General features: G+C 41.6%; 1 protein-coding gene across 5 annotated transcripts in view; it reads right to left on the bottom strand.

The window, feature by feature from the left end:
* Positions 1–852: 852 nt before the first annotated feature.
* chd7 (chromodomain helicase DNA binding protein 7) overlaps positions 853–20857 on the bottom strand; it is a 71266-nt gene continuing 51261 nt past the window's right edge. For 4 of the 5 annotated variants that reach the window (XM_077723747.1, XM_077723751.1, XM_077723750.1 and 1 more), the window contains exons 25-42: positions 20615–20814; positions 20076–20235; positions 17986–18075; positions 15482–15585; positions 13866–13995; positions 13545–13651; positions 12288–12711; positions 11936–12144; positions 9688–10626; positions 9148–9314; positions 7475–7729; positions 6400–6570; positions 6062–6295; positions 5767–5982; positions 4615–4755; positions 4435–4539; positions 3787–3958; positions 853–3638 (exon numbers count right to left, since the gene is read on the bottom strand). In XM_077723747.1, coding sequence (XP_077579873.1) covers positions 2698–3638; positions 3787–3958; positions 4435–4539; positions 4615–4755; positions 5767–5982; positions 6062–6295; positions 6400–6570; positions 7475–7729; positions 9148–9314; positions 9688–10626; positions 11936–12144; positions 12288–12711; positions 13545–13651; positions 13866–13995; positions 15482–15585; positions 17986–18075; positions 20076–20235; positions 20615–20814 — 4765 coding nt within the window. In that variant the 3' untranslated portion in view covers positions 853–2697. The remainder of the gene's footprint in view (positions 3639–3786; positions 3959–4434; positions 4540–4614; positions 4756–5766; positions 5983–6061; positions 6296–6399; positions 6571–7474; positions 7730–9147; positions 9315–9687; positions 10627–11935; positions 12145–12287; positions 12712–13544; positions 13652–13865; positions 13996–15481; positions 15586–17985; positions 18076–20075; positions 20236–20614; positions 20815–20857) is intronic. The other variant, XM_077723752.1, reaches the window with a different exon arrangement.

Raw genomic sequence — 20857 nt, 5'->3', positions numbered from 1 at the left:
ATAATAGGCGTCGCCCCACTGTCTGCTGGGATAAACACACACGCTTATATGCAGACAGACTTCCACACACACACACAGACACACATGACTGACAACAATTACAATTTGTTTTTTGCAGTGAGTCGGCAACATCAGGAAAACAATGGCAATCTTTAACTACCATTACGAACTACTATACAGTTTAAAGTTAGTGAACTATATAATTAAGTGTTTTTAAGATTGCAGACGTTTTTCTTATTTCACTTAGTGGTGGGGGGCCAAGCATTTCACACCTAAGCCTTAAGTAGTGCTACATCTGAATCAATCCAACCCTCAATAACTATTTTATGGCTATAAAATCTTACAGCTGCAACTTTTTAAAAAAGCATCAATAATAACCTGGGCAGCTCGGCAATTTAAAGTGGTCAATCAGTCTACCATTCATGTTTTTGGAATGTGGGAGGAAATTGGAGTACCCGGAGGAAACCCATGCAGGCCCGGGGAGAACACACAAACTCCACACAGGTGGACGTGACCTGGATTTGAACCCAGGACACTAGAACTGTGAGCGCTAACCACTCGTGCCACTGCAATCCTTGGTATCCTTTTTTTTTTATTGGGCAAGAATGAATGTAGTCCATGCTTTGTTGCTGCTACCAAGCATCAGCTCCTAAATGACAGAGGTGTAGGACTTCAAAGTTAGTGACCACAAGGACAACAAAAACCTGAGTGGTGACTATACAGCCTTAGTAAAAGGGAAAAAAACAGGATTTTTGATGAAAACTTTGATCTCAGTGACAACAAATATTTCTTCCAGTGTTAAGTGTCAATGTTCCAATGTATAAATGGAGAAAGAACGGCAACAGAGCCGAGTTTGGTTTCCTAGGCGAATATCATGATTCACTTTTATTAAAAGCATCATAGCTACAATTCATCAATACATGATGTCTCCAAAAAAAAGACACACCCATAAAGAAAAAAAAACAAGGAGGAAAAAGAAAACATTTACATTGTAAGTCTGTAAACTTCAAGGCTAGATAAGAATTTTGAGGTAATGCTCTTCAGCTTGCTGGCTAAAAGTAACAACAAGTCCATTTGTTTTCAAGAAAAGTAGCTAAGTAATAAAGGTACCTGATTACTTGAACTTTAAACACCAGTGCATCAACAGGAACAGAGTGAGACAAAATTGATTGCAGTACTTATTTGTCATCAGTTAGTTTAAGTTTGGATTTTTTTTTGTTTTTTTAATTTATTAATACGACACTTGTGGTTTAATTCATAGAGTCTGTGTATTGGGCGAGTTACGTTGGAACATTCAAAAGCTGCCATAGTTATTGCTGTCTCAGCATCACAGATGTGAAAAGTTGTGATTACGTGTGTGCTGGGCTGGCTGTGATAGTGAATGTTATTAACCCTTTCGGTGCCATTGTCAAAGATAGACGTCCAATCAAGTGCCCCCTTTCATTTTTATTTCATCAAGTGTCCGATCTGAATGGTTTGAAGGTTAAGAGGAATGAACAGTCGTTCGTCCGCCGCCAGACCTTCCGGTTCACGTGGATTAGACGTCTATTGCCGCTACTGGCATCCAATGAGTTAAAATCGGATCTTTCAAATATTTGAAGCAAGCTTGGCGCCTGATTGATCCCTTTACCACTCGAGATAAATCAAGCACCGTTGTTGCTTTTCAAGTATTCAAAACAGAAAGACCAAAAAAAAAAAAAAAGCAACCAAGAAAAAAAAAAGTTTTCAAAAGACAACACAATGTCAACTTGAGACCCAGAGTCGACCTTATATAGTTAGAAGATCATGTTTCAGTCCTGTTCTGGCCAGGCCTGGTGTCAGTGTGTGACTAGAGCAACAGTCTTGCTTAAATGGGGAGCAGCAGGCGGTCTCAAACCAGCAGGACGTGACAGGCCAAATATAAACGTCCACCTTTAAGAACCAAGCTGAAACACCCCCGTGTGGTTCCAAATCCTCGTTTCTCCCCCACGCGAATTTGTGTCTGCCTTGGCTGTGCTACAGAACTAGCTCCCTTTCAAGTGAGAAGACAGGATTTGGAGACTGGCAGTGGAAAGACTCAAAACTGCTATTCAAAACAGTGTGGGACAGGCGCTTAACAGTAGAAGGTCAGCTTATGTGGAGATGCACGTGCTGAAGGGAGGGGTAGGCGGGTCCTGCCACATTACGGGAAGCTATTTAGGGCTACAGTGGGTGTAGTGCTAGGCTGGTTGCTTGAGTGTGAGTGTGTGTGTGTGTGCTAACAAAGTTGGTCTGCTTATCCTACTTACGAGTCTCACCTGGGAAAACTACAAGAATAAACTACATCAACTCCAAATCCCACAATTCATGTTGGAGAAGCTCCGTTTCTCCTTGCGAGAAGCAATAAGTTGAAGGAAAAACAAGGTTGAAGAGTCGAAAGCAGCAGCGATAATAATAATAATAACAATAATAATAATAATAGCACTACTGCAACTTAGTGAAGACCAAGAGGAGATGCAAACTGGCCAATAGTCTTTGAGGTGAGCTTTGACTACGCTAACAATGGGATTTAACTTAACACACGTGCCTCGTGGACACTGAGGAAATACGCCTGGAAAAAAAAGGGGGTAAAGAAAGATTTGTGTTGGTGGAAGCTTGCAAGGATACCACGGAGGGGAGGAAAAGTCCAGACACGCCAGTTGTAAGTTTGGATGGAGGTTAGTCCGCGCATCCGTCCATCTACTCGCCATCTTCCCCTTCGTCGATGGTTCCTCCGTCCTCCACGAGCGATTCGTCCGCTTCGCTTCTGTTCTCTTTCGCGGGCGCGCTCTCCTCAGCCAAGTCACTGTCTCCCACCCGGGCCGGCTCCTCGTCCACCGCATTCGGTTCCTCCGCCTCGTCGTCCCTGGAAGGCTCGGCGGCCGCGGTGTCGCCCCCCGGCGTTCCCATGGCGCTCTGAAGCTCAGCCAAGCTGGCGGCAGCGGGAAAGCCGGGCAGGCCCAGACCCCCTAACCCTGGAGGAAGGAACACGGAGGGGTAGAGTAGGCCGGGAGCCATGGTGGAGAGGAGGAAAGGGTTGAAAGCCAAAGAATTGGCCGACATGCCGGCTGCGGCCAGCAGGGCGGCGGCCTCGCCGTTGATCGAGTCGGCCGATGAAGTTGCCGCCATCTGTGGACCTACGCCGCGATTACTTTGGGATTTCTCGCTCTTCTCTCCGCCTTCTTCATTTTCCTTATCAAGCTTTATTTTCTTAGCAGGATTTTCACATTCGCTTCCATCGGCTTCCCCTTCCTCCTTTTCTCCTCCCTCCTCGTCGTCATCCCCCGTCAGCCCTCTTTCCTTCTTCTTAGTCGACGCGGTATCCTCATCCGCGCTCCCGTTGGTGTTCCCGGAGCCAGAGGCCGTCGCCGCGTCGGGAGAGGCTGCCAAGTTTCCGCCGAACAGCCCGCCGAGGGCGAACATGTTGGGGATGGCCGCGGCCATGTTGGGCAAGCCCCCCATTCCGGGTAGCATGAGGGGGAGCATGGAAGCGGCTGCGGCGTTGGCCGCCGCCTGCTTGGGATCGCTGGCTGTCGGGAAGGCCATGAGACCGGCTGCCAACTGAAGGGATTGGAGGCTCTGCAGGGACGACAGATCCATCCCTCCAAACAGACTGTTCAGCAGCAAAGGATTGATGCCTCCTACGAAACATTCCCAATGTTACCACACTTCAGAAAAACGTATTCACAACAGAACTTTTCTTATTCATTGCATCTCAAATTAACATTGAAATCGGAGAAAAAAATTAAGGATATATCGCTCAGTCCTCGTGTGAGGCTGATTTCTTACCAGCAGACGAAGCAGCGGTGGCAAGCGAGGCCTGAGCTGCAGCCGCCGCCTGGGCCGCGGCCGCCGCTTTGGCGATCTCGGATTTGGGTCGTCGCCCACGACGACGGACTCCCTCTTCCCTGACGACGGGACCGGTCAACAGCCGGTCAAACATGGCTTCCGGTAGAAAACCCTGATGAACAGTGGATTATGGGTTCAATAAGTGCGGACTCGGAATGCAAAAAAACTTTCGCCCGCGTTTATAGTTTAGGGCAGTGTTTCCCAACCACTGTGCCGCAGGAAATGATTGTAAAATCAAGATTCAAAACTTAATACTATGAGGTTAAAGTCTTCTTGTAGCTTATTTTTGTGTAATGTGAACCAACATTAAATCTGTGAGCACAAAACTGATGTGTGTAATATTACAAGATTGAAGGAGTGTTAAGTGTGAAAAAAAAAACGTAATATTACGAGATTTAGTAAGTCATGGTGTTTCTGTTTCGTGAACCAGAAGTTGTTTGGTCTCAAAAGCATCGACAATGAGAAAATACTTTTATATCGTTAAAATTGGCTATTAAGTGTGAAATTTTAACATTTTCAGGTGTATCTTACTTCAGCTGAAACAAGTTTGGGAAACACTGTTTTAAAGGTACAAAAAGTGGTGCTAACCGACTGTTTGACGATATCTGTCCAATCAGGTGCGATTGAAAATTCTGGGTTCTCCAGTAACCATCTAGGAAGTTCTTTCATTGGCGGAGCCATCGCCCCGCCCATCTAAAGCAACAGAAGACGTTATGGTTAAGTTTCGTGGAGAGTTAAAAAGACTGAAAGGTCAGTTTTAGACGTTACCTTGCGTCCATTCCGTCTGTTGACCACAGGGACCCTTTCTTCTCCAGTCAGGGTGTTGATGTCGATCTTGTTGGGGTTCCGGCAGCGATGACGCTTTTGCTTGGGCTTTGAAAATTGAGATAGCAGTAACTCTTCATTCTTCTGCAGTAGCAATGGAAAAACATTTTTTTGTATTAACCCTTTAAAAGGCCTGTGACTATTTTCAACCACTAAAAAAAATCACTACCAATTTTTAGGACTAAAAAAAAAAAAAGTGTTAATGAAACAAAATCAACACAGAAATACACTTAACAGCCCTTAATAACACTTCAGTTAATGAAATCCACCAGTAGGTGAAAAGTACAAAAGGCAGAGAATTTGGTTGTGTTCACGATAACTCAAGAACAAATAGATTATCAAACTTGACCGATGTTTTTAATATCAAAATGGAATAATTGATTAAAATTTGGGGTAATCAGGTCGAGCAGAGGGGATGTCAGAAAAGGAAATTCACCATAACTTATTAATGGATTAGCCTATTTTACTCCAATTTGCATCTCTGGTGATGTGATATGAGAAGATAAGCAATGACATTTTGGTGCATGAAAGCAAAGTTAAAACGTGTCATAAATTGTAAACAGTTGGGCAGTGTAGTGATGATCAGGATGGAATTTGGCTGCATAGGTGGAGGTCTACTCTCTCAAAATGCTCCTCTATTTTCATTTTTTCTATTTTCTTAGAATATAATCAATCCATTGTCTGCCATTGACAATACATTTCGACTGGCAATGGTAGCTTTGAATCCTCCTGTTAGAAGAAAATGCGAGCCCTCCCACCAAAATGGATTGGATGTCTCGTGTTATCGTCAATGGCAGCCAATGAGTGCCTCTAAAGCAGTGGTCTCAAACCGGTCCTCAAAGGGCCACAGTGGGTGCAGGTTTTCATTCCAACTCAACAAGGATACCTTTTGCAAGTGCAATCAGTTAATTAGAGTCAGGTGCTACTTATTTTAAAGAGACCTGATTGGTTAAAATGTCGGCACTGGATCGGTTGGAGCAAAAACCAGGACCCACTGCGGCCCTATGTGGAACTGGTTTGAGACCACTGCTCTAAAGGGTTCATATATTTTCTATAAGCCAAAAAGTTAAATGTAAAAAATGAATAGGGACGTACTGGTGTAAATCCAGACATGTCCATGGTGAACGTGGGATGCTGCCTCAGCCACTCGCCCAGTTCTTTGTTGGAAACTGTCGCCTCTTCCTCTTCAACACTACCAGAGGCAAGAGATATTCCACTGGGGCTTTGCTCGGAGGCTGCGAGGAGTCTGTGGGCAAGGGCGGCATCTTGTCCACCTTCCCCCCCTGAAACCTTGGTCCCGTCTCCATCATCCTAACAATGCAGACAATGCGATTTAAATTTCTGTCAACAAATAAACTAGTTGAAATGAAATGACAGACAAAAGGCGTACCCCGCTGACTCTTTTGTTGCCCATAAATAGCAGCTCCAAGCCCTCTACATTTTTCCTTCGGCCCCGCCTCCTCCTCATCAACGGTAGGTCAGCTTCCAGCGAACCGTTAGCTCTGTGTCCGGAGGGCGGGGGTTGCTGCAGCAGCTCCATTTGGGCCTTGAGGGAGGGGTTTGTCACGAGGGCGTTGGGGAAGCCAGACAACGATGGAGTGCTCTTGTGTTGATGGTGCATACCCTGGGGAAGGGAGAATGAGCACATTTAGTCCACGTTGAGATTTCTCTTGACCTTTGTGCTCCAGAGTCAAGAAATCTTAAAAAAAAGAAAATACAACAAAAAACCTTTGTTAGATCTATAGCTTGACTCTGGGACTCGAGGGAAGCGTGGCTCTCCCTCAGTTGAGCAACCATCTCCATCAGGTTGCGCCTCTTGGCCGCTCTTTCCGCCTCGATCTCAATCTTTCTCCTCCTTCTCCTCCTCTGACGTGGTAGCGTCAGGCCTAGAGGATCATCCTGGAGCATAAAATCAGATAAGGGCACAATACCATTCATTAGATTTATCATGGACTAGAGAGAAGATCGGGCCAAAAAAAATCTGACTCTACGTGACCCGGCCCGCAGGTATTAGACCCCGACCCGGCAGACCCCGAAACAAACCTGAACTTTCATACTTTATTTGTGAGGAAACATTTTTATATACATATATTTATTCGGGAAAAAAAGTCAGCGAGAGAGAAGAGATCGTTTTGGTATATTTTTTTTTTCAGCTAGCGAGTGTGATGCCCGACCCAACCCAAAACCAAAGTACAGTAATCCCTCGATTATCGCGGTTAAAGTAGACCAGACATGGCCGCGATAAACGAAAAACCGTGAAGTAGGGAGACCCATATTTAAAAACAAAAAAAGAAATAAATATATATGTATATATATTGCACACATACATAAAGAGGAGTGGCTTGCTTGCAAGTTTCAGCGTGGATTTTCCCATTTTTATGAACTTACAAAAACATCTTAATTTTATAAAAAAAGTTCCCCCAGAAAAAAAATCTGCGATGTAGTGAAACCGTGATAGTTTAAGCCACGATATTCGAGGGATTACTGTAATGATTGACATTTTAGGCCCGACTCGACCTGAAATTCCGGTCGGTCTCAACATTAAGATCTCATGTCTATCGTGGACATATTTAACATTTTTGCTTTCCTAATTGAGTTAGTCATGAGATAGGCTAGCTTCTGTCTGGCTAACATTTCTTCGTCCTGGGCCCCGTGGCCCTCACATAGTTCACCGTTCCCCCCTCTTTAGTTCCACCAATGAACAGAGAAGTGGTGCTGCAAATTGGAGATTAGTCTAATTTCCGATCGAAGTCTATTACACTAAAATTTCTGCATGTATTTAAAAAAAAAAACAAGAACTCACATGAACCTGTGGCGAAAGGGCTTTATCCTCACTCCCGCTGTAAGGTGTGTGGATCCCGCTCACATTGAGCTCACCCAAACTTCTCTTATGCAGAGGGCTTTCACTTGCTGTGGCTACTGCCGCTGGGTTGACTGCGGAGCCATGACCTGGCAACATGTTGCTAGGAAAGTCAAAAATGTGCCGCCTGTTTACGGGCCATTTGCCTTTCAGGACAGCTTCACAGATGTTGTCCATCCTGTTAATCATCAATCGATCCTAAGATATGGAGAAGAGTAGAATAAGATGATGGCATTGTTGTCAAAGTGTGGTTTAAGAGCCATTAGGAGGTATGCTTAAAGATTGGCTGAATCAACATTTCAGTCTATCTTGTTCCTTGAAAAAAAAAAATGTTCATTTAAAACAGTCTTCCTGTTTGTAACGCACGGCCTGGAGATTACAGGCATCGAAAATGTTTTGTTATTTTTTTTTAGGCTTGACCCTTTCATGCAAAGATTGTTCCAGATTCTCAGAATCCGATCATGATATGGGAATTGCTTAACTTAATCTTAAATACAATCAAAATGGATTTTATCCATGCAATACGGAATGCCAATAGTAATCCAACAAACAGGTCGCATACGATAGCATATAGAGCTGGGCCATATGACAAAAATTGTTATTGCGACGAAAAAAATAGTTGGTATCGATTATTATCACGATAACACATCTTTTTTGTTTCAAATTTCAAACTTCAAAGTTCTGGGAGTAAACCAAGTCATCACTTTCCTTCTTATTCACATATGAAAGTAACTACATTACCTTCTTTATTAAAAAATAATAAAATATGATTTTAAAAAGTAATTTTGTTGTTCTGTTGTGATCTAAAGATAAGACACCTCCCTCCTTAGACTATGAAAAGTAAAGAATAAAACCTACAGAAATTTTGACAGGCATCTATTTTTATAAATTTACCTTCAAATCAAAAAGACCGCCATTGGCAAGCAGACTATTTTCACCCTCACAATAACAAAGTGTACATTTATTTCACATATGGCCATTTACAAAAAAAAAATGTTAAAAAGTTGGATGAACTTAAACCATTTTAACCCAAGATAAGTTTGAGATCTAAAAATATTTGCAGAACATTTACATAAAATGGGGAAACACCTTGATATCAAGTAAGAAAAATATTACAGGCTGGTCTCAAATTAGGACATTGGGTTAAGGACATTTTCAATGAGGCTCCCCTTTGTGCACAGGTATTTACGAGGCATTTATTTTAAAAAATGATTTTTTTTTTAAAAGAACACGCTAAAGAGAATTCACTTGGATCTTTTAGTGGATAGGCTCTGTGTTGTCTTGCATCTCATAATCCCTCATTTTGGCCCTGCTATTGTCTTTTTGTGTTCATGCCTCGTGTTAGACTTTATTTCTGACCAAGCTAAAAACAGGTCCTGATTATCCTCTTCTGAGAATTGATCTGGAACTAGTGTTCATGTCACAACTGCGCCCATGTTCTCTGGTGTGGTTGAGGGGTGTAATTGCAGTTTAAAATGATCAACTATTGTTAATTTTTTTTTTTTTTAATATTTCACAACAATTATCATTATCGTTTTATCACAAAAAAAAAACACTAAATTCAACAAAAAATAGGCGTTTTTTTTTAATGGTGACTCTAATGAACAAAAACTAACCTTTGGCCAAAGCGTGAAGGCATATGTTCTGTCCTGTAAGGCATGCAAGGCGGAAGTATCTGGCAGGTCATCAGGGCAGAAGCCATCTCTGGTTTCATCTCGAGCGGACGTGCTCAAAGATGCAATGCTTTCCTCGTCAAAGTTCTTCTGCTCAGACACGGCGCCCGCTATGTAAAGACAGGGAAAGTCATATTTAACGCTTAATTAAAAAGGGCTTCCAACTGGTCGTCAAGGGATACAAGCTCATTTTATGATCTTGCTCCCGTTTAAACTCTGTCAAGTCTTGAGGGGGAAACCAGAAATAGGGCTTTGAACAAGTGATGTGAAAAGATGGGGCCATGCAACGAGGGCAAATTCATTCAAAATATATATTTAGTTAACACAAAAAAAGTATTTTTTTGTCGTAATTATTAGAATGGGTGGCAAATGAGATGAATAAAACATATGCAAAGGCCATATTGCACAATTCATGAGACATTCCAATAGTGTTTAGAAAAAATAAACCTGCAACGGAGCAATGAAGTAAATTAATTTTCCAACCTTCAGCCTGTGAAGATTTTTCTGACTTGTCATCTTCATCCATCCTCTCCTCATCTTCCTCTTCTGGGCTTTTCTCAACATCAGTTGACTTTGGGGATTTGCAGTCCTCCCTCTCCACTTGCTCTCCTTCCTCTGCAACATTTTGTCCTGTCTGGGCTTCGGGATCTTCGGAAACCCTCAATGTTATCTGGTCACCGGGGGTCTCAACAGGGACCAGGATTGCCTTTTCGTCAGGTAATCCCGTATCTTCAGTCAGTCGAGAAACATCCACGTTCTCTTTTGTTTCCCCGGCCGGCTGTTTTTCTGCCGCTGGTCTATTCTCATTGTCTTTGATATCCATGACTGGTGAATCTGAGGTCTCTTTCTCAACTTTAACATCAACTACATTTTCTTCCATTTTTGGGGGAGATCCAGTCTGTATACTGGCCTCCTCCTCCTCACCCTCTGTTTTAACTTCAGTCTTGTCATCATCTTCCTCGGTTTTCACCATGGCTCTCTGTGCTTCCTCTTTTGCAATGGCCATTTCGGCAGAATCCACGACTGCAGTCAGTTCTGCAGGTGTCAGTAGAGCCAAAGAGCTGCTCTCTGCTGCTCCTATGCCACTTCTGCAGAGTTCCCCCATGCTGATGATGGTCCCTCGTTGACTACTGATGCGCTGATGGGCCTCCAGAAAAGACAAAGTAGGATCATTTTGGATGTGGTAATCTGTTCGACTCACACCATGCTTGGAGGCGCCAATAAGGAGGTCCCTGTCATGGCGGCCGCACTCCCACCACTCCGGGAGGTCTTGCGAAGGCTGACAGAGTTTGAGGCGTTCGGGGAGCATCGGATGAGGGAGAACCTGTTCTCTGATACGCCGAAGCAATTCTATACGATACAATGTGCGGGAAGCACGTTCCTCAGTGATGGGATCAATAATCAGCGTTGGGTCAGGGAGTTCTGCAACAGACAAAGATAAACTTACAGTATGTGCCAACTCTGATAGAGAGGTAGATATGTCAAAGAATGAAATCGCACGGACATCCTTAACCCTTTAAAGCACAGGTGCCAAAGTGGCGGCCCGAGGGCCAAATCTGGCCCACCGCATCATTTTGTACGGCCCGAGAAAGTAAATGATGTGCCAACTTTCTGTTTTATGATGACATTTAAATGAAGATTGTAGATTATTTCCTGTGTTTCCTCATTTTATATCGATAATTGTAAACATTTTTACTAACTTGAATGTCCAAAAATGATCAAACGATTATAGCACGATCGAGAAAGCTGTCAATTTATTAATCGATTAATTTTAGCAGCCTAGTTGGAAGACATAAAGGCCCTCCGGATGTAATCGAAACTACCACGTGGCCCGCAACAAAAAAATGAGTTTGACACCCCTGCTTTAAAGGGTAAGTGAATGTTTTTTGTCATCTGAGAAAAGCTTCAAAGGCCTGGCATACAGATATATGTTATATAGGTCACAATATGTACATTTGACATACATGGCTCAAAATAGAATCGCCACAAATGTGGAGAACAGATCTACATACTAAAAATTCAGGATAAAAAAGCCCGGATGGGAAACTTTTTTTTCCAAGTTACGAAAGTTCAGACAAAATCATTGCTCTATCTATATCTCTATATCTATCCATATCGGGGGTAGCCAAGTCCGGTTCTCCAGGGCCCCTATCCGGTCTGTTTTCTAAATCTCCATCCACCAACACAGCCAAATCAAATAATCTGGATTGGTATCAAGCTTCTGGAAAGCTTGCTAATGAGTTGATCATTTTATTTACGTGTCATAGAGGAAGATATGGAAAACAGACGGGATAGGGGTTCTCGAGGACCAGACTGGGCCACCCCTGGTCTAGGTGGACGGCAAAGCTGACCCAAAATGGGGTATCGACCACCAGTAGAGATTGAGCATGACCATCTGACCGAATGCCCCTTTTCCACACAATTTTAAATCTTCTCTGGGACCATGGCTCATCAGTTCCTGATTCGTGTGCCCCTGGATTCAGTTTTTTGTTGTTGTTGAGTTTTTCTGAGTGCGTAATCATTCGTCTGTAATGGCGCTAGACATTCAATGCATTTCGACTGGGAACCTGGCAGTGATCGTTCATTGCTAGGCTCTTTTAGTCAAAATGGATTGGACGTGTCGCACTGTCAAGGGCAGCCAATCAGTGTGCTACAACGGATCATAGGACTTAGGATAAACATGACAGTTTTTAAGCGATATTTCAATGAAATTGTTTTCAAAATTCCTCACCTGTATCAGTTTTGACCTGCATACGACAGACACGTTTGCACATTGCAATGAAGGAATAGTAATAGTTCTCCAGGCTTTCGTCTGTTTTTTTGTCCAAACGAGCAAACGCTCTGAATTGTGTCCAGTCAAATTTCTGACGCTGGATGTCAAAGACAACTCCAAATGTGGAAACAACTCTGTAAAAGTCAGCCTCCTCACGACGAGTCCATCTAAAAGGAAAACAAAGAATAAACACCAAAGGCTTTGGACAACCCAATGTAGAGAGAGAGATAAGAGTAAAACTGCTCTGCTGTTTTCACCATAGAACTTATGTATTGGTGAAATGTTTTCAAAATCGGCTAAATTTGATTACCTTTGACGTCTTTCCTTGTAGTACATTGCTCCATCAGTCATCAGGGCACTTGTGGTCAACAGTGGTGAGTCGTCTGTTATAAATTGTCCACCTTTAGCAAAATAGGCAGTTCCTTTAGCCAAGTACGGAGTTCCTTCAGCCATGTACACCGTTGCCGGATCTTGCATATATGCTGCAGCTCCTCCCGTGGCGTCTGTAACCATTGCAATGGTCGGCAGGAAGTCCCGCCGTCGCTTTCGGCGCCCGTCGGGTCTATTGAGCGCCTCCTGACGAAGCTGCTCCCTGCGATTGGACCGTTGGTAGGCAGTAATGAGGCGCCGTAGACGTGCTGTCAGAGCGGAAGCGGCCGGCCAATAGAGTCGCTCGTTGGAGCCTGCGGCACCGCCCATAGGTAGAACACCTTGGCCATTTTCATCAGATTTACCTTCACAGATGGAAATGGAAAAAGACATCACTCATCAAAAACCGCCAACTATGAAGACAAGGGGGAAAGGATCAAAAATGTCTTGACGAATCCCAACTGCTGACATTCATGAATTTCAGCGGCGTCATAGCAAATTTGAACTGCAGTTTATTTCATTTGTGAGTAGAAAAAACAACCATGTAATCTAATTTAAAATTACAGAGAGCTTTTCTTAATACAGATTCAAGCTTTTAACCCTTTCAGGGGCAATTGACTATTTTTTCTTTAACCTCAACATTCCCCTTTTCCATTAAAACAACAAGCATGCTCATTCCATGCTGAGTGTAAATCAACGGAATACGTCAGCTCATTAGGATTAATGATAGTTGGGCGTGAATTTGGGTGAGTGAAAAGTCATTCTATGCAGTAATCAAGGACAGAGAATGGCAAGTTAGGCTTTGCTAAAATTCTAAAATAAATGTATCTAAATAAAATAATGTATTAATTAATACATTTAATTTGACTATAAATAACCTATAGTGTAATAGAAATATAATAAATGCCTTAATAAACACATTAAAATAAATAAAATCCTAACATAAAATAAAATTAAAAATTCAATTAAAAAAAATCAGAGCATCCATGTTGTCCATGTTATACCCCAAATAACATGGTAAAACTTCCAATTCATTTAAACAAGGAGGACTGACTGAATGCACACTATTCAGTGCCATTGATAGTGTTAGGTGTATAAACCATTTTGACTGGAAGTGTAATCAATTAATAATTTTAGTGGTTTTATACATAAAACAGTGCATTCTTTGGAACATTTAAGAAATAAACAATCATAATACCCTCTACTTCTCCTTCCCCCATGTCATCTAGAGGAGAATTGGTGAAATCGTCCATTTCATCTTTAAAAGTCATCCGGAGTGGCTTGTATTCTGGATCCTCATCTTCACTGTAAAAAGTTAGAAACACATGCAAGGAGATTACCTTTTAAATATCATACAAACAGCTTGCCACATACTATGAAAACCGAAAAAGCAGAGAATCATCTTTAATCATAAAAATTAAAATCAGGGCAAACCCCAAAACATGGACTGTATAAAATATGACAAATTGGCAGCATGGAGAAAGAGAACTGTAGAGAGAGAAAAAAGACTGTTGGTTACCCTTCGGCGCCATCTGCCATCATATCGTTGCCCCTCTGCTCGGCGGCAATAGCCTTGGCATCAGGCATACCCACCCTCTCCAAAAAACACAGGGTGGGGTCAGCTCGCATGGAGTTATACTTTTCATAGCCTGAATAGGAAATGTACAACATTTAAGTCTGAAGCTTTAAAAGTGGAATGCATAAAAATTACAGGTTTGATCCCTTTCAAAAGCTCTTCAACTTTTGCATTGAGAAAAAAAAAAAAACAGTGGTCTTGGAGGCTATGACAATGAGTGGGAATAAGTAACCCGTTGGTAAATCCAGACAGGCTAGACTAGATGTGCAGATCCTACTGAGCTAAATCGAGAAAGAAAAAGATGATGAAATCACTAAGTACAACACCATAAAAGGTGAAAAGTAGGGATCAGTAAATGTGTAAAAGTGGGACTCAGTAGGTAAGGAAAGAACAAGAGCAAAATCGCAAAAGAATCGTGGCGTGGCTTCTTTTGCCTCAAGCATATTTCTCTTCTGCCCATCACATTTCAATTAGGAAAGATGTGGCTCATTGTTCTAAACGTCTTTCTGTCACACACATACACACAGCCAAACATGGCCAATCATTGGGGCCTTCACAGGTCATCACTCTGCAGTGCGTCATTGTGCGAGTGTGCAAAATGCGATACACACCTCTGTTTTCCCAATCGTACACTGCACACTGTTTGTGTGTCAGTCCCCCCCAAAGGGCCTCCCTAGTGAATGGGGATTATGATTAACTACGGGTGAGCCCTTTTGTATTTTTCATTGTGTATTTGAGTGTGTCACTCCTAATTGAATCATAGAGGGTGGCAATGATGGAAAAAGTATGACAATTATAACAAATTAATACGAATGAAGGTCTCCATGCACAACAGATGACAATAATAAACTACATCATTGGCGTGAGTCACACAGTTGAAGTCAGTGACCCAAAGGTGGGTCACTGCTTTCATAAAACAGGCTGCTCACTAAGTTCCAAACAAACAAGAAAAGCAATTAGCTTTTTGTATTTGCAACATTAAGTTCTCTAACAGAATAGGACAGGGAAATACACCTCACCAATGTTGTACAGTAATCCCTGGAAAATGGCGGCTTCAACTTTCACGGTTTCACTACATCGCAGATTTTTTTTCTGGGGAATTCCCCCCCCCCCCCCCCCCCCCCAAAAAAAATTTGTATAAATTCATTAAAATATGAAAATCCACGTCGAAACTCACAAGCGGAAAACACTCCCCTGTCCTCCGCTTGCTACTAGAACTCAGAACCTTTTATTTTGTATTATTTTTTTATAAACAGGGGTGACCCAACTTCGCGGTTTTTCGTTTATCGCGGCCATCGTGGTCTACATAAACCGCGATAATTGAGGGATTACTTTACTAAAGCCACCAATCCCACATCACAGCTCAGTAAGGCTGACAGCTGTGTATTGGTATCACCAGATAAACACCAATCAATCGGTGACAGGCCAAAGCAGAGGAGACATGATTACACAAGTTTATTTCCCATATGTGCGTTTTTGTCTGAGAGTTGAGGACTGTGTAAAATGGGTAGCAAAACAGTTGGTAAAATATTCATTTAGGTGCTACGGTTGTTTCTTACCATGTTTGAAGACACCTAAGAGCAGGCATTTGTCCGACTCAGAGTCCCACCAGTCTGTGGGGACCTCCGCATGGAATGGTTGGGGGATCCAGATATCCAATTCACTGTGGAACAGATGAAGATCAACATCAAAATTTCACGAATACAGGATGAATAAAGTTATCGAATCTAATGTCACTAGTTTTTAATCGAAATTAAACAAATATTTTAATATGAACTCTTTTTTTGGTACAACTGTTCAATGTCTCAAATAGGAATTGATAGCTTTAATCTCATTGCAAGAGTACAGTAATACCTTGAGTTACAAGTTTAATGCGTCCAGGACCGAACTTGTGGCTATTCCATGAGTAAGAACAGAGTGTTCGTTTTGAACTCGGCCTGCAGGCTGTCTCGTATGCTCGTATCTCAAGGCAAATATTTGTTCGGAATTTTACCCGTATCTCAAATTTGTCATATTGGGCACTCGTATGGCAAGGTATTACTGTAAATCATTATTGAGTCGAAGAAAGAACATGGCTGTTTTACATAGTTGCAACGGTGCAGAACTGAGAGAGGGTCTATTGACGACATTTGAAAAACATTGCTCTACTTTCAAAGTGAATCAACTAAGCTCTAAGAAGATAAAACCCTTTCATGAAAACTGAACAAATGGAGACATTTAAGTCAAATATATCAGGCAAATATGTGCTTGGAATTTTCCTTATATCTCAAATTTCTCGTATGTGGGGGCACTCGTACGTCAAGGTATTACTGTACAACAAAATGCCTTCCGGGTACAGCACAACCGGACAGTTACAACATTATATCTTACATTTCAGGGATACAGTCCAATTGCCCGCCAACTCGCCATTGAAGTCGCTCCGGAAAAAGTGTGAAAATGAAAACAATGGGAAGTGGAAAAAAAAACATGGCCTTTCACCCCCCTTCAAAGTAACCCACATTAAAAGCAGTACAGTCGTCAGCACAAGGGGTGGACGAGGGGATCCGTCCAGAAAGATGAAAGCACATCCATGGATACAATTTACGAGCCTATGGAGCAGTTTAATTCATATTTACAGTAGAACATATATTTGACTCCAACTTACTACAACTCACGGATTTGAATCTGCACAAGAGCATGACTTGGATGGAGAATAATTGTAGGGGAAGGAAGAACCTCAGATTAGCCTGATTATGAGTGATTGGCTATAAGGCTGGCAATAAAAAACCGAGCCAAATGTCTGGACTTTCATCTTTGCGAGTTAATCACCTGCATTTGCAGTCAGTGGTCATTTATTGATACCGCAGGAAGTCATCTAAATGGTTTGGCGGTGACCAAATGCACAAATTGGATCTGATGACTTGCCAAAAACAGTGGAAAAAGCTCAGTCACATGGATAGAAAACATCCCTGCGCTCATCATGCAGATGTAATAATGCAAGACTACTTTCCATGTAACGTGCTCCACAGATATCTTCTGTATTGTGGCACCAAAAAACAAAATCCTCTATTATGGAAAGAGCCCACAATACACAATGTAAACAATGGAAGCCGAGAAACAGAGGGTGACAGGAGAAGAGGACAACACAGGGAAATTGTTCCTTATCTCGGGAAACAGCAGCATGCATAGTCTTTGGCGAAACATGAACAAGACTGTGCCAAGACTGACGCTCCAAATCCCCCTGGCATATGTTGGCACCATGGCATCCCGTATGCTTGCTCTCTCTCTCTCAGAGGTAGCTTGGTGTTGGTGAACAACACAAAGTACACACCCTGCACTTTCAAGACATATTTGGACGGAAAGATTATGAGAAGGGGAGAAGATAAATGAGATGTGTTTATCCCAAAAGGGCAAATTAATAGTAAAATGTATTGCAAAAATGTATATAAGTCAAGAGAACAAGGATGCAAGGTAGCAAGAAGTCTGTGTGATAAAAGAAAAACAATGAAGAGCGTAGATGCCAAACAATCAGTGGCTCATCAAAATCCAAATGGGTCAAAAGACAACTGCCATCCACTTTCCCAAGATAATTTTACAGAGACCTCGTGTGAGGAAGAGGCTGCCAAAGAGGCCATTTGAAGAGACGAAAATACACTCAAGCAATAATTCATGTCATATTCATAAATAAGCCTTTCACAGATCGCTGTCAAGATGCCTCCATGCGCATCCATCTTATATACAGTGACAATAATCTTAGTGAAATGGGCGAATCAGTTCGTGATGAGACGTTTCTATACAAAAACCAAACAAAATTACAAATTAATCACTATTATATTAACTGCTAATGTTTGAATGCTCTTGCATACAACCACCCCTCTTCAGAACACAGGACCTCAACCTTTAATGTGTTCGTAAATGTGTAACTACATGAAATTCAAAATGATGGGATAGTTTTATGCTTAAAAAAAAACTTGGCTTTATCAGGGAGCAAACCAAAAAAGCTGCACAAAAGTTGTCACCCATTGTCGAAAAGAACAAATGTGATTGAAGCAAAGCTAAGTTGAAAAAGTTAGCATATACCAACCTGGATTCAGCTCCATCCAGAATGCGTTCAGCCTGATCGCCGATGACCTCCTGCCTCAGATAATACAGCATTCTCACCCTTAGCAACACCCTAAAAGAGGGAAAAAAACAAGCTTAAAACAGCATAGCAAAAATATGTCACATTGAGATAGAAAATGTGTTTCATAATGTGAACATTTTCAAAATTGCCAATTCCTCATGAAAAATCCCATAAACAATTATCATCAATTGGTATTGCCATCATCATAATATAAACATGGGGGGGGGGGGGGGGGGGGCAAATTTGTTTCTAAATTATTATTTTTGAAATAATTAAGTTCATAAATATGTGAAAAACCATGCTTAAAACCAATTTTGCTACTAGGATTCAGCACTGAATTTTTAATTTTTTTAAAGTTATAATGGGGGTGAACCTACTTTGCAATTTTTTGACTATCGCGGCCATGCTTAGTCTACATTAATTGAGATATTTGAGGGAAACATTTTTCATGGCAGCCTGCATTATGCCATCATGATATTCAATGGCTCCACATTCATTTACATCTGATCAGTTTGAGATTAGTTTCATAAATTAGCTGTACCAGTTCACCTGTCAGGATCTATTAAGGTGGGAACTGGCCAAATCTGTTCACTGCGTGATTGGGTGGTTCATGCCTTCCCCGTGATGCTGTAAAGGCACGAAGGACTGATGAACATAGAGGACAGAGGAGCCTTGCCCATTGGGTAGAAACATAAACTTGCAGCATTAAGGGGGAAGGGCACACAAGAAGTAACTTGGTACTAATTCTGCAATGTGTGTGTGTGTATTTGTACCAATGGGATCACAAGTAGCAACGCACATGTGTGCTTGCTGGCAGCCTCTCTGTGCTCATCCATCAATGTGCCAGGCCTGATTAGCCACACAACACTGTGCTTCAGCCTAGCAGATGGCACCACATAATCACCCCCAAGTGTGTGTATGTGTGTGTACATTGATGAATATGCGCGTGTGTGCATGTGTATACACCTTTCACCTACTTCTAACAGGTATGCGTGTCTTGTCTAGCACATAACCAAATGGATGCATATATGTGCACAGATGTGCATATTTGGACATCAACACACACAAACTCTCCTTGGGTGAGCCAGATAGTGGATGCAAAAGACACTTTTTACAACTGAGGAACTTGAAAAATACATCTGTAAAGAAAAGAAGCCTAGCATCCAGATGTCTTACAGGTGTTTACAAAGAGTTGAACATGGGGCGGATGTCTTTTCAACACGTACACGTACGTTTGTAGTCATGACGTATTTAAGAACTAGACATTTCTCAATAAACTAAACTGGAGAAAGCGGAAGGTAGAGATCCGAGTCGTGTTTAATGACATGGTCCTTTGCAAAACATCACTGGATATCGAATGCAGTGTTTCCCAACCAATGTGCCGTGAGCAATGGTCAGGTGTGCCGCGGGAAGTTGTCACACAATGTAATATTCAGAGAGAAATTATTATGAATATAATGGGCTTAAAAATGAACTATTATTACAAGTTTTAAATCAAAACATGAACGTTAAATTATAGATTATACTATTGCAAGATTCAAATTGTGAAACAGTAATTTTGTTGCTTATATTTCCTTTAACATGAACGGGACGGAAGTTGTTTGGTTTCTAGGGTATCAACTTTTGCCGACGTAAAATCTGATTGAGCACAATTTATTTTTCGTAATATTAGGCGATTCAAGTAATATTTGGAGAAAAGTCATAAAATTATGAGTTAAACAACATTACATTACTTGTTTTTCCATCACTCGAATTGGAAGTTGTTCAGGGTCTGCAGACATTAGGCCAGAGTGAAAATTTTGATTTTGGAATAATTTTGGTGGTTTATGTGATTCCTGCTGGTAAAACTTTGATGAGAATGATTATTGTTAATATAGGCGACATCATTTTAAATTAAAAGATTTTCAGATGGTGTTGTTAACTGAGAATTTATCAATGCAAAAAGTGTGCCTGAAAAAAGGTTGGGAAACACTGATCTGTATTGTCAAAGGCAAGTAAATCTTCACATTGTCACGACCATTTTTTAGGGATAGCGAGTTAGTTCAACATACTTGTTACAGTGATGCTTCAAGTGTCGTTTGTAGCTATCTTCTTGCAGTAGATGATCAGGATTGCAGCTTGCAAGCCAAGACGCTCTTGGTGTCTGTGGCAATGGACCAGTGGGTTTCCCTTTTTTGCCCTTTCTGCCTCGAGGTACGGGTGTTGATAGTCCTAAAGAAATAGCAGAATGGAAATGTTGAAACTGGTTGGGAATCTTTTGTTAACCATAAAAACTAGCAAAACTTCTTTATATTTTCAAGTTTGATTCAGGTTGTAGTATTAAATAGTAGGAATGTCCCATTTGTGATCTTTTTTACCGATCTGTTATATATCTTAATACAAGTGCAATGTATATTAAATTCTGACAATCAAATTTCTTTTCACATGGCAGTAGATACTAGCATATTGTTACATATTTTTGAAAGAAGTCATTTCAAGAAAGGTGGAAAATAACAGCGTTATTTGGTCCGTTCAAAGAATATGCAGTAATGTGTAAGGTTACTAAGTGTAGGACATAGCAGGTTCATTGCAGAGTTATGTGAGCATTTACCAGAGTGGTTGGTCAATGTCTTGGTTGTTCCATCTTCACTTGGGGTGATCAGGTCCCATATGAAGCTTTTGATGTTCTCATCGCCACGGTAGTGCAACAGGCAGTATGCTAGGAGTGCACGGCAGATTGTTTCCACATCAGCTTCCTTCAACGGTCGCTTGAAGCGGCCATGAGCCAGGATGTCAGTCCATCTACCCCAACTTTTGAACAAAGTAAAGTGATTAGCATTTTTAGTTTACAGAT

Source organism: Stigmatopora nigra, chromosome 9 (genome assembly GCF_051989575.1).
Source record: "Stigmatopora nigra isolate UIUO_SnigA chromosome 9, RoL_Snig_1.1, whole genome shotgun sequence".
Lineage (NCBI taxonomy): Eukaryota > Metazoa > Chordata > Actinopteri > Syngnathiformes > Syngnathidae > Stigmatopora > Stigmatopora nigra.
The sequence above is the reverse complement of the archived record's forward strand: the minus strand, read 5'-3'. Positions and strand labels throughout refer to the sequence as shown.